The sequence below is a fragment of the Myxine glutinosa genome, chromosome 1, assembly GCF_964187855.1.
Source record: "Myxine glutinosa chromosome 1, kmMyxGlut1.1, whole genome shotgun sequence".
Classification (NCBI taxonomy): domain Eukaryota; kingdom Metazoa; phylum Chordata; class Myxini; order Myxiniformes; family Myxinidae; genus Myxine; species Myxine glutinosa.
The window spans coordinates 381,785,604-381,799,636 of record NC_136261.1 but is presented as its reverse complement, the minus strand read 5'-3'; the positions used below and the strand labels follow the sequence as shown (position 1 = coordinate 381,799,636).

At 44.1% G+C, this 14,033-nt stretch overlaps 1 protein-coding gene across 1 annotated transcript; it reads left to right on the top strand.

Moving 5' to 3' along the window:
- Positions 1-1,493: 1,493 nt before the first annotated feature.
- LOC137411170 (protein FAM200C-like) lies at positions 1,494-12,222 on the top strand. The gene is made up of 4 exons (XM_078784003.1): positions 1,494-1,534; positions 1,710-1,951; positions 5,152-5,351; positions 10,453-12,222. The coding sequence occupies exons 1-4, from the start codon at positions 1,494-1,496 to the stop codon at positions 12,220-12,222; spliced, it is 2,253 nt and encodes a 750-aa protein (XP_078640129.1).
- Positions 12,223-14,033: the final 1,811 nt, after the last annotated feature.

Genomic DNA, 14,033 nt, shown 5'->3' with positions numbered 1-14,033 from the left:
GGATTCTTAATCATTACTGATCATTATGTTTCTTCTTATGTCTTTCAGACCGTGTTCATTGTGGAAGTTGCAATAAACCGCCAACTGGATTAACAAAGAGAACTGGTCTTATTTATGAACACGGTCCATTGACCTGCCGAGAGAGGTAACGCCTACCAGGAGCAAAGCTCCCGCCATTATGGCCCAAAGGGTCACAGGAGCACGCAAGCCTCCTCACTACGATTGCCGCAACCTTGGAGGTAACACATGGAAACGTTCCCACAATTGTGTCCTTGACAGTCGAGTTTATGCACTTCGTGTCACGTGGTCACATCAACACTCATTCTCCTTGCATGAAAGCGGGAAAATGCACAAACGATACCCCAGACCTCTTCTTACAGAAACTCAGACAGATCAGGATGGATATCCTTTGTACAGAAGAAGAAAGCCAGGTGATGGGGGCTTCACCACTACTCTCAGAGTGAAACAACAAGAAATTGTCATTGACAACCAGTGGGTGGTGCCCTTCAACCCTCTCCTTTCACGCATCTTCAAATCATACTTCAATGTTGAAGCATGCTACTCAGTCAAGTATGTCTTGAAGTACGTCAACAAAGGTACTGATCATGCAGTCTTTGGTCTGCAGAGAGAGGAAACCAAAAATGATGAGGTATCAGCATATCAGATGGGTCGCTACATCAGCAGTAATGAGGCTGTGTGGCGTATTCTCAACTTTCCCATTCATGAACGCCACCCCAGTGTTATGCATCTTGAGATCCATTTGGAAAATGGGGAAAGAGTTTACTTCACAGAAAAAACCACTCTGCAGCGAGCCCAGCAGCCACCAAGGACCAAACTAACTGCATTCTTTGATTTGTGCAAACAGGATTCCTTTGCTAGAAGTATTCTCCACTGTGAAATGCCTGGATATTACACCTGGCAAGAAGGGAAAAAGGCATTTCAGCCAAGAAAGCAAGGTGCAACAATCCCTGGACACCCTCACATCAGATCCAGTCAAGTGTTAGGTCGTGTCTACACTGTTCATCCCAGCAACTCTGAGAGCTTTTATCTCAGACTCCTCCTGCACAACATTCATGGTCCAACCTCATTCCAGGATCTCAAGACAGTTGCTGGATATGTCTGGGCAACATACCGTGAAGCTTGCCTGAGAAGAGGTCTCTTGGAAGATGATGCACATTGGAACTGTATCTTGGAAGAGGCTGCAGTCTCGCATTCTCCAAGCAAGATGAGGAGCCTCTTTGCTATCATTATCAGTGCCTGTTCACCATCCAATCCTGAGCAACTTTGGCATAATCACCCGGACAGCATGACAGAAGACATACTGTATCAAGCACAACAAGTAAAAAAACCCAAACCTGCAGTTTACCTCTGCCATGTACAACCAAGCACTGGTACTCATTGAAAATACTGTACAGTCCATGGCTGGCAAGGATCTTCAACAGTGTGGACTGCCTGCTCCTGTATGAACTGAACCTGCAACTCTCAGTCGAGAGATGCTTCAGGCAACCACCTATGACATTCAACAGCTGCAACAGTATGTCTACCAAAATGAACCACTCTTGGTTCCAGATCAAAAAGAAGCTTATACAAGGATCAAACAATTGTTGATGTCTGACTCGGGTGGAATTGTTTTCCTTGATGCCCCTGGTGGAACAGGCAAAACGTTTTTGATCAACTTAATTTTGGCACAAGTTCGTTCACTCCAGCAGATTGCTATGGCAGTGGCCTCATCTGGAATTGCTGCAACTTTGTCCACAGGTGGCAGGACTGCTCATTCTGCCTTTAAGCTGCCACTCAACCTGGCCCACAATGAGTCCTGTGTGCAATATTGGCAAAGGATCTGGACAGGCACAGGTTCTAAAGCAGGCCAAGCTGATAGTATGGGATGAGTGCACAATGTCTCACAGACTTGCATTTGAGGCTCTCAATCGCACCTTACAGGATCTCAGAGGTAACACTAAAATCATGGGTGGAGTCACACTCTTCTGAGCATAAGAGAGTGTAAGAGACCTTGAGCATAAGAGAGGGTGAAGAGAACAGAGAGAGGGAGTGAAAGAGCAGCAGCGCAGGATTTTAGGACCTGTGGGCTGATGCCGTGAGGTCCAGTTGCAGAATCAGAGTCGAGGGTTGACAGAAATTTCTCCACCTTGTCAGGAGAAAAAAAACACTAGAGTCCAGGAGCAGCTGGGTATGACTGGGTATGGTGGGTACAGAGAGGGATGGGTTTGGGACGCAATATTTGGAGGCAAACACAGAGTTGAGGCATTCAGCTTTTTCACGAACGGAGTCAGCTGTGTATCCATTTGAGGTAAGCGAGGGGATGGAGGGGGAACAAATACCAGAAACAGATTTGACCAGACGCCACCAGGATTTGGAAGAGTGGGGCAGGTTTGAGAGTTCAGTATTGAGAGAGGAGAGATATTGTTTCCTGGCTCTCCGGAATGTGGACACACACTAGTTTCGGGCTTTGTGAAAGGAAATGAGATTTCCTTCCATTGGATTTGCTTTCCAGGAGGCGAAGGCAAGTTGTTTCTGGGCAACAGCCTCACCACAAGATTCCGTGAACCATGGACGGGAGGAAGGGTATGACAACTGAAGACGAGGTGGGATAAATCTGTGCATGAGAGAGAGCAATTTACTTTGGAAGAATTCCCAGGATGAGTTGATGTCAGAGGTGGTGGAGATGGGAGACCAGTCCAGATGATTGATGGCTGCTTGAAGACCATGCCAGTTGGCCTGAGCGAAATGCCAGACTCGTCGACGCTGAGGAGGCTCTCTCAGAATGGTCAGAGAGATGTCCACTTTAACAAGCACATGATCAGATGAGCCGATTGGAGCAGAAGAAGAGCAGCAGACATTTGCAGGGAAGTTAGTCATAACCAAGTCTAGAAGAGAAGATGCTCCATTGACTGAGATCTGGCTTGGGAAGTTGACAGATTGTATTAGTCCCAATGAGTTACAGAAGTCCTTGCCCGAGTACTTTTGTGCACTTTGGAGGAGAGGGAGTGGAGGAAGAAGAGTGCATCTCTTGGCTCTGGCTCAGTAGCCTCTGACTGTTGAATCCTCGAGGAAGAAGAGTCTCAGGTTTTCTTTCTCAGTCTTTGGAGCTCTCTCTCGGTCTGTTTTTTGTCTCGGTTGGCCACGGCTGTCTTGTGTGCGATCGTGAGGAGAACTTTTTGAAGCTGAGTTGCGGTTTGGAGAAAGAGACGAGTGAAAGATAACTGGCCGCACAAATTACCTCACGTTTGTGGGGCCGTAGAGAGCAACTTTGCGCCATTTTGTGCGTTTCCCGTGTGAGCGGCTTCGGGCCACCTTGTAGTCCTGACTTCATTCAACGATCTCGTTGAGCAAGCTGAATGCCGGCCTTCCAACAGAAACCTTCATTTTCTTCATCTATCTCTTTGTCTGTTTTGTGCCTGAGTGGAGATGTCTCAAATTAGATTTTAGATTTACCTCACCTTTCATTTTTTTCGAAGTACAATTACTTTTAGTAAATAATTGCCGTGGTACTTTCATTTGATGTATCCTGTTTGCATGGTGTTGGGTTCGAGAATAAACCGATGTCGCTCTGTCCAGGTAAGCACCTTGGTTCCCTCACCACGTGCGACATGCCAACTGTTGGAATTAAGGACCGTTTCGGCTATTCATCACCCAATGGTGTTAACCGCCAGGGATGACAGGACAATACAATTGATGGGTTGAGACGCTGAGAGGAATAGACTCATCCAGGTCTGAAGGGGATTACAAGGAAGACTGGCAATGCAAGAAAAGCAAAGCAGGATGAGATGGAGTGAAGCAAGCAAAACAAAAGTCCGAAGAAAGAGTCAGAAGCACCTTTATGTTCCTCGATGACGATATGTTCGTCGTTCTCCATAAAGCCTTTGTACGACCTTGTTTGGAATATACTCGCTCTGTGGAGTCCGTCGAAATTAATATTGCTTCCTTGGGAAATATACAAAGGAGAACAACAACAATTGGCTGCAGGTGCACCTGAATGCAAGGACATGGAGACCTTTAAGATGCTCAATAAACGCGACATGGTGAAGATTACCTTCAGCCTGATGCTCCCGCAAACAGAGGATACTCTGTCAAACTGCCAAGTGATCTCCTGCGTCAAAGTTTATTGTGTCACTTTATTGTTCTTGCATCGGAGATTATGGGAAGCAATGGAGAATGTTGACTTTTCCACAACAGAGGGACGGTGTTGGAGACTGCTCATGGAAGAGATGCAGAACCACTTGGTAATTTATTTCGCAAAGCCGGTATGGATTTGTGTTTTAATAAATCAAAGGGAGATTGTGTTTAATAAATTCGATGAAAAAAAATTCACAAGCTGGTCAAACACTTGAAATATGTCCTTCACCCCTGACAAATCTTTCTTTCCCCCTCTCTCTCTCTGAAAGTACGATCTGGCAACCTCTTCCCCCTCACATTTTGAATTTTGGGACTCGGCGATTCTTCTTCCTCTTTCCTGTGAAAATACGGTCATTGAATTTCCAAATAAACTTCACTTTCCTCCAGTGTTCAAATTATCTCATGATACAAATGGTTTTCCTTTAAATCTTTAATACAGGTGACTAAGTGCTACTTGCCAGTGTGACGAACTGAATTCCCACCAACAAGTTCCAGAGAAATGTTGTTGTTCAATCCGATTTCTTAAAACTGGTTTCTTATTTATTACCAGAACGTTATTGATGTGGGGAAACTGTCTGCATATCAGCAAATCTGTGGCATGGATTACATCTGAGCACAAATACCCAGGTTTCATACACATCCCCTGTGCTTGTGCGTGTGGCCTTCCCACCATTGAATGTCTTCATCGTAAAATTCCTGAACAGGCCGCGATTTTCCATAAATTTCGAAACTTTTAATGTATTACATTTGGCAAAATCAACATTCACATCAACATGTAATACAATTACAGTATTGTCTTAAGATATGCAATTTTGTTTTTTGGGGGTCAGAGTGTGTGCCTTAGTGTGGTGAAAGTTTAAAGCACTGTAACTGATTTAAACAGAAGATAATGCCTCAAGTGCAGAGGTACTTCATATATTGGCACTTTGTTAGATCAAGGTACTCAGAGTGGAGCAAACATCAGGAAGAGTGGGATGTTTTTTGCCTCTCAAGGCTCACGAACCATGTACGCTCAAGTTCGCTGTGAGAAGGATTCCTGTGATGTGCAGCTGGAATCGGAACAGCTGACTGTGCTCGTGTGTGGAATGAAGGTTGAGGAGCTGGAAGCATTTCCCGAGATTCTGCAGATAAAGATAGAGGATGTGAACTCCTTTGGTCTGGCGGAGGAGCAAAGCAACCAGCCGAATGGTGAGTTGTGTGAATCTGATGATATCTGCGTTTGCTCAGTGCGCTTTTTTTTGGATACCGAATGGAGGCTCCTCAAAGACCTAGAGCAGAATGGAAGGGAATAAAATAGAAAGGGGAAACAACAATAGAAGAGTTAACATAAGAGCTAACATTAATCACAAAAACACAAAATGACACATAAAACATATTGTTACTGACGCGGCTTTTAGATGTTATATTGACCGAGCGGTGGTGTATTTAACCGCGTCCGAACAGTTACTCCCCGATTAAAACCCGATTCCACCCGACGTTGACCAGATCGCCCCACAGATATTCAATCGGGAAATCTCTAAAGCGACCGAAAGAGAAGGAAAAAGAAGAAGAAGAAGAATACGGAGGAAGAACAGGTTTTATTATACACACACAAGCAATGGATGGAAGAAACAGTAACACAGCGAATCCTTAACTTACACTATTCATTTTTACTTAGCCCCAAGACAAACGAGTAGGACAGGACGTTCACACTTACACAGGGGATAATTGCAGGCAGGTAGGCTTGAGATGGAGGCTAGGTCGGCAGGCCGCAGTTCGCAATTCCTCGCGGTTTTGGCGGGAAAACCTCCGTCGTGTCTCCACTGGGGTAGACGTTACGCGCTGGTTCGGCACACCTGCTCCTCTCCTTGGGGTGGGGCCGTCTCCCTCCTTTCAGCGCGTCTCTCCAAAGCTGGTCTCCTTGCCGAGCACCTCTCCTCTTTGGCTTGGAGCGTTTCGCATCTCACAGCCTCTTTGCTCCTCTCCCAGGGTCATCTCGCAGCTCATCTCCAGTCATCTGGTAAAGCAGTCCCTTACAGTCGCTTTTATCACCTCGGGCGAAATCAAGCCGCCGGCTCCGAGGCCACGCCTACCGGGTCACTCACTGCGGTGTTGATTGGCTGTTAGGGCTGGTTCACTCCTTCCCTCTTATGACGAGGTGGAGACACGCCTTTCTTCCCCAACCTTACCTCGTGGCCAATGGTGGTTTGAAGAAAACCAGCCAAAATGCGGAAGGCAATTGGAAGGGAGGTTTTGGGGAAATTGGAAGGGCCTACGCTTATTTTGTTTGATACAATGCAAAGTCAATCTAGTGGGAAAACACATACTTAGCCTACATGGAATAAGGAAATACACTATTTAAAAGATATATCGTGACCTGCGTGTTCATTTCATGCAATTTAACTAGGACGCTGACTGCGACCATTATTTACATTACAGGGTGGTACCGTACGTTTGTAATGTTCACATTGTAACGTTCACATTCGTTACACTTCCTCCAAAATTGTTACACACTTCTCAAAATCGTTACAATATGATACAGGGAGTGGGAGTCAATATGGGCAGAGAGAGGGAAGCACACAAGTACAACAGTGGAGAACGTGGAAACTGTAGACAATAGGGACATCGGGAGATCTGTGTGAGGGAGAGGGCTGGGGGGAGGAGGCATGGGAAGGGGGTGGGGGTTGGAGGAGGTACAAAACACATGGACACTGCTCCGACTTCCAGGAAAGAAGTCGGCATTTCAAAAAGGTTTTTTCAAAAAGAAGTAGGTATTTCCAAAAATAATTAAAGGGTCGTCAAAGGTCTGAGGGGTCTCAGCAGTCTAAATGTAATTAAGAGTTCACGGACTGTGTTTTGGGTGTAAATTTTTTTTGGAAGAAGAAGAACACGTTTTGGTCGCAAAAACAAACAAACATAACCATATGCGTTTGCTATATTGCAAGAAGATTATCTGCATTTGTCAATATGCTGACCTGCCACACTCTTTCGAGACAAAAAAGTTGCATGTTGGATCGCAATGGTTTATAATTTGACAATAAAAGCAGTTTGGTGGAGAAAACCTCTATTTCGCCGCTGTACATTTTTCTTACCTTCTCTGTTTTGCTGGTTGTGATTTTCGGTGGTGGTGAAATTCTGCTGAAGATGTGGTCAGGGAGGAAGCATCTCATAACATCGAGGCAGTTTGTATTTGAGTTCATATTTGAGGCAGAACATTATACTTTGATATCGTAATGTTTTTACATGACGCCATTACCAAGGGAAATGTTTTATTTTCTCTCTTCAGGGAAGATTTTAATGTTTTGATCGAGATTTTAATTTTTTCTAACGATTTTAATGCAATATTTATTTATATATTTTAAGAGTGTGGAACCAGCTATACATGTGACACAAGAGTGCCTGCATTTAATAAAAGTTACTTTTCCAGATTTATTTGTGAAAGTGGAAGTGAAAACTGAGCACGACATTGATGTCCACCTGGATCGACCTGAACCAAATGATGCTGAGGCTTCTGTCCTCGAGAACCATCCCCATGAAGGTTTCTGTCGATGTCCACACATTTTGATTCGAACAGTTTGATGATGAACTCTGGTGTTAAGAAAAAAACACCACGTTTTGATTTAATTGCTTTAAGAAATAATCATGATGGTCGATCAATTTCTCAAACATCAATTATCCCCTTCATTATTAAATCAAATATTTTAACCAACAATAATATGCCTTGTTGTATCCTATTTTCCTTAATTTGTACAATCAATTCTGATTGCATTTTCATTTGACACCTGTTAGTATAGCCCCCGTTAGACTTTGTCCAAAACGGGGGTTTTTGGATTGGGTCTCGTCCACCTGTCTGCAACCATATACCAGAGATGTATGGACCGATTTTGTTCATACTTGGCAGAAAGACAACACATGATGGTGTTCATATGCACATCATTTTGTTTTGCTTTGCAATCAAAGATGGCCGTCTGGAGGCCATTTTAGGTGTAAAAACACTGTGTTGAAAACTTCCTCGGCCATTTCTCGGACACGCATTTACTGATGTTGTTCAAACTTGGCAAACAGATGAGGAATGATGGCTAACATATGCACGTCATTTTTCTTTGAGATCAGATCCAAAATGGCCGACCGTCAGCCATTTTGTTCATTAAACATATCCCCAAACATTTATTGAACATGCATCGCCGATTTTGATCAAACTTGTCATAAGCACCACATGACGGCATATATGTGCACCTCACTTTATTTTGTGATCTTATCAAATATGGCGGACTGGTAGACTGGCAGCCATTTTTGTTGTAAAAACGCAATATTGACCATATCATCAACCATTTCTCGGACATGCATTTACCAATATTGTTCAAACTTGGAACACAGAAAAGGAATGATGGGATACATATGCACAGCCTTAGCTTTCGAGATTCGATCCAGGATGGCTGATTGGTGGCCATTTTGTTCCTCAACTGTGTCCCCAACCATTTATGACATGCATGGACTGATTTTGTTCAAACTTGGCACAACGACAATGCATGAGAGTATACATATGCAGAAGATTTTGTGTTGCAATCCAACTAAAGATGGCCGACTGACGGCCTTTAACTCCGTATGGCAAAATTAGTAAAACCATGGGGACGATGACATTTTACTTCTTTTTTTTCTCATGGGTTTCTTTTACATGTTTAAATATGATCTTGGCTCATCGAAAAATGAGGTGACAGAGAGAAAAAAAGGCAACAAATTGATAGTAAGGCAGTCAGGCCTTACCAATAGAAGAACATCCAAAGAAATAGGAAAGGTGACACATCTACTGTAAATTAATGATTTAATGCTCTTCACCACAAATGATGAAATATTGACAGAATAACTAAAAGTAGAAACTAAAACAATTTGGATGTATTGTTGTTCCACATATGGGACCACACAAAATAGTGAGTGGATCACGAATGCAATTATACTACTATTGAAAACCATGAAGCAATAGCACTACTGTAGAAAACGATGTAACGTCACAAAATGTGACATGTTATGAGATGTTTAGTCTCAGCAAAGGCAAGCTGAGATATAAGAAACCTTGTCTGTGACGTAGCATGCCTGCTGTATTCAAAGGGTTCATCCTAAGTTGTTAACAATCTTGGCTCATATCAAAGGGTCTTCATGGTACAAAGGCGTCTTTAAGGTCTAATGGGGCCTCATGAGTCTTTTTTTTTTTAATTCAAGGTCTAGGCTCAGAGAAGAGCTACGACAGAGACCAACAGATAATCTCTAACCTTCACCAATGCATTTTATGATACACTAACCCACTACACAAGGGGGAAGTAGCTATTCTAATCTTACACAATGGAAATAACCACAGGAAGGGACCTGTATGGTGGTTGCCATTGCCTCTGAGCAGTGTTCTAAAACCACAGCATTATGAATATCTTGGGGAAAACCCAAACTTTTGCACAGTACTGTATATTTACCTCAAGAATATTTTTTTACTTTTTTGAAGGGGAACAAATACATATTGTTACGTTTGTGGGGGTAAATTATGGATGACCATAGTGGAGGCAGGATTGTATAGTTATAGCATGGACCGTGGACGAATATGAGACATCTCGTTGTCGGGAATCCGGAGCTTAGGTTGTTTAAGTGTCTTCACACGAGAAGTGAAGCTATGGTAATTAGATAGGGGTTAAGATTAGTTTTCCCCCAGAATGTGATTGCCCTCGGTGGGTTTTCCCTATGTTTTTACAATTACAACAAGGCCAGCCATAAAACCATCCATTAACCAACCATAACCAACATAACTGCCGTCAGAACCCCAAACATTCTCGATCGGCAACTATACCCCGCCGCCAGAGGATTGTAACGGGCAGGCCACGCCCCAAGCTTCGTCATTGGTCGTGGAGACAGGGTGATTCGCTGGGGCTCGGGATTGGCCAGAGTGACATCATCGAGAGGGTTCGAGAGGAAGAAAGAAGAAGAGTCGTTCTCTCGGTCGCTTTGGTCTAGAGCAGCGTTTCTCAACCGGGGACCCGTGGCCCCCCAAGGGGGCCACGGGCCTTCGACCGGGGGGCCACGAGCGGACGCCGAAAAACTGCGATTCAGTATGCAGAAGCTTGTAATGTACAATTAAGGTGACGAGTCTCCGGTCATAGTGTCAATGTAAAAAGGGTAGATGAGTTTAACCTTCTCTAAAAAAGGGTAGATGAGTTTCTCTCCATCTCTTTCTGCTTCTTTACATCTCTACTTCCTTTCTTCTCCTTCCCTCCAGAGCACTTTTCTAAACCTAATTTTCAACCTTACTGTATTACCGTTACAAAAGTAATTAATTCGTATTTGCAATTTTTTTCTCAGATGTCGAAGGCTCGAAAATGGAATGACAGCTATGTCAAGTTTGGATTCACGAATGTCAGTCGAGATGGTGTGGACTGCGCGCAATGTCTGCACTGCTCGGTCGTGATGTCAAATGCATCACTACGTCCTTCCAAACTTTCAAACCATCGCGACAAGATGCATCCCGGAAGGAAGGAAGATAATATCGACGCTCTGTCTGCGAAACGATCACGATATGACCGTGAAGCGACACTTCCCAAATTTGGAATCCGGCCAGAAGAAAAACCTGCTCTTCAATCCAGCTACGAAGTGGCATACCGAATTGCGAAGTGCAAGAAGCCGCACACTATTGCTGAGGACCTTATCAAGCCATGTACAGAGAAAATGGTGGAATTGATGATCGGACCAGAGGCGAAAAAGAAGATCCAGCAAGTTTCGCTCTCTAATGACACGATCCGACGACGGATTGACGACATGGCTGCTGATGTGTGCCGTCAAGTTTGCTCCGAAATCAAACACAGCACGCTCCAGGCTAGCCTTCAATTACACGAGTCTACCGACACCGCCCTGGAGAGCCAGTTGATCGCCTTCGCTCGCTACGAGAGAAAGGGAAAGATGAAGGAAGAGTTCTTGTTCTGCAATACCCTACCAACCACAATGACAGCGGCAGATATCAAAGCAATTGTGGACTCTTTTTTTGAAGCTAACGGACTCGGTTGGCAGAATTTCAAGCACATTTGTACTGATGGTGCCCCAGCGATGGTCGGCATCAGAGGAGGGTTCGTCACACTTGTGAAGAACGAATGGCCCCATGTGACGTCCTCCCACTGTTCGCTACACCGATACGCTCTGGCGTCAAAGACTCTTCCGCCTCGTTTGCTGGAAGTCATGGACGTCGCGGTCAAAGTGATCAACTTCATTCGTGCGAAGGCCAAAAATCATCGGCTCTTCCAACTACTGGCCAACGAAATGGGAGCGGAACATGTTGGACTTCTGTTCCACACCAAAGTCCGTTGGCTATCGAGGGGGAAATGCCTCTCTCAGCTGTATGAACTCCGGGTTGAGGTGGAAATCTTCCTGCGAGACAACGAAAACAACCTCCATGTCCACTTCGACAATGAAGAGTTCGTCATGATGCTCGCCTACCTGGCCGATATATTCGGCCAACTCAACGAAATGAACCAGTCCTTGCAAGGCCGTGATGTGACAGTCAGTGACGTTCAAGACAAGCTTGCCGGACTGTCTGCTAGAATGGAAGTCTGGCAGGCACGAATCAAGGCCGGGTCCACTGCCTCGTTTCCTTTCTTGGACGAGCACCTGCAGACGCAGAGGATTGAGCTTCCCATCGGCATCAAAGATTGCATCACTAGACATCTCGACAATCTCTCCGCTGAGTTCAAATCGTATTTAGACGATGCACCGTTGGATGTTCCGTGGCACAAAGACCCATTCAACGCCAAAATTGAACCTACTGAAGATGAAGCAGAGGAGCTGTCAGGGTTGAAGGTTTCAAAAGCAATGAAGCTGGTCTTCAGTAACAAAGAAGACCTCTTCACCTTCTGGTTGTCTGTTCAGGATGCGTATCCACTACTCAGCAAGAAGGCATCCGTAATGCTCATTCAATTCGCCACAACACATCTTTGCGAATCTGGATTTTCTGACCTTGCGACCATTAAAACGAAGTCCAGAAACCGTCTTGACATTGGGAACGATATTCGCCTTGCTGTGTCCAAGACGGAGCCGGACATAAGAGGCCTCGTCAGACAAGCCCAACAGCAAGTGTCTCATTGATTGTATTGCTTAGAAAAATGTTTACTTTGATTTATCTTTTAAGACTGAGTAAATAAATTTCATAAAACGAAATCTGCATCTTTTATTGAAGGGCAGGGGGCCACGAATGTTAAGCGACTCGGTAGGGGGCCATGGGCCATCAAAGGTTGAGAAACGCTGGTCTAGAGCTTTCGGCTGCGGCTGGCTAATTTGCGCTTGTGAGGAGACTTTTCGGAGCTTTGTGGAACCTTTGCAACGTTGAAGCAGGGGGTGCTATTGGTTAGTGGTGCTCTTCGGGGGAGCCTAAAAGGGAAGCATTTTAGTTTGATTATGTTTTCCCCTGTGTGTTTTTGTGACTGAGTGTAGATGTCTCAAATTAGGATTTCGTTTCACCTCATCTTTCTTTTTCACCTCTTTAATTTATTTTCATTAAATTATTGTGTTGCATTTCATTTGTTGTGTCGTGTTTCCTTGTTCGTGGGTTCAGGAATAAACCCGTGTGGCTTCTGTTCAGGTTAGCACCTCGCCGCCTTCTGTCCCGTGTGCACACCAAAAAGTACTGCCAATTTTCGGGCTGCCACCTCGGGAGTAACAACGATGGGCCATTTGTCACCCAGTGGTCTTAATCGTTGGGCGACAGGACAATATGTACATGTTTGCATACGTTTGTCAGAATTATATCACGAGTATTGAACAGAATTGCATTTCTTTTACAGGTGATGTGATGTTGTATTTACAGGTGGATTCATTGAATCTACAAGGGAGACTGCACCTACTTTTATGAACAGCGGAGACACAGGCCTGCAAGACTCGCCAACTGAAACAAACAAGAGGACTTTTTCGAAACACAGCAAAACGAGTAATGAATTGTTTGCACGTAATAATTTTCACCAGGCTCACAAAGGAACGAAAGATGAACGCCCATTCATATGTAAAATTTGTGTAAAATCCTTCAGTCATTCATCCAGCTTTACATCACACCTGCGAAAACACAATGGTGAATGCCCATACAAATGCACAAGTTGTGGAAAATCTTTCAATCGATCATCCACCCTTACAAGGCTTATGGGAATTCATAATGGCGAGCGCGCATACAAATGCATAAGTTGTGGAAAATCTTTTTATCACTCATCCAACCTTAAACGTCACATGAAAATTCACAATAATGGTGAACGCCCACATGAATGCAAAAGTTGTGGAAAATCTTTTAATCAATCAGCCAACCTTAAATCACACATGAGAATTCACAGTGGTGAACGGCAGTACAAATGCACAAGTTGTGGATAATCTTTTAATCGGCCATCCGCCATGAAATCACACATGACAATTCACAATGGTGAACGCCCATACAAATGCACAAGTTGTGGAAAATCTTTTAATCAGTCATCCAAACTTAAATCACACATGACAATTCACAATGGTGAACGGCCGTACAAATGCACAAGTTGTGGATAATCTTTTAATCGGCCATCCGCCATGAAATCACACATGACAATTCACACATGACATTACATTTGGCCTCCGGTTCCGCCGGCGAAGTAGTGTTCATCCGAGCTCTCCACGTCACCAAAGTTAAGTATTTTAACGTTTGTGTTTTTGTCAAATTTGTACTCTTTATTTTACTGTATATGTGTTTACTGTGAATTTCTAGTTATATCTCGGTTTGTAAATCGTGCATACTTGTGTGTAATAGTCGTTTTGTTTGTGCCGTGTTTGGGGCCTGGTCCCTGGGCCCTTTTGTCTTTGTTTTTCTTTTCACCCTATACCTCCCCCGAACATCGTACCCTCTGTTAAAAGTCTGGAACCCAAAAAAACACAAAATTAATAATTTC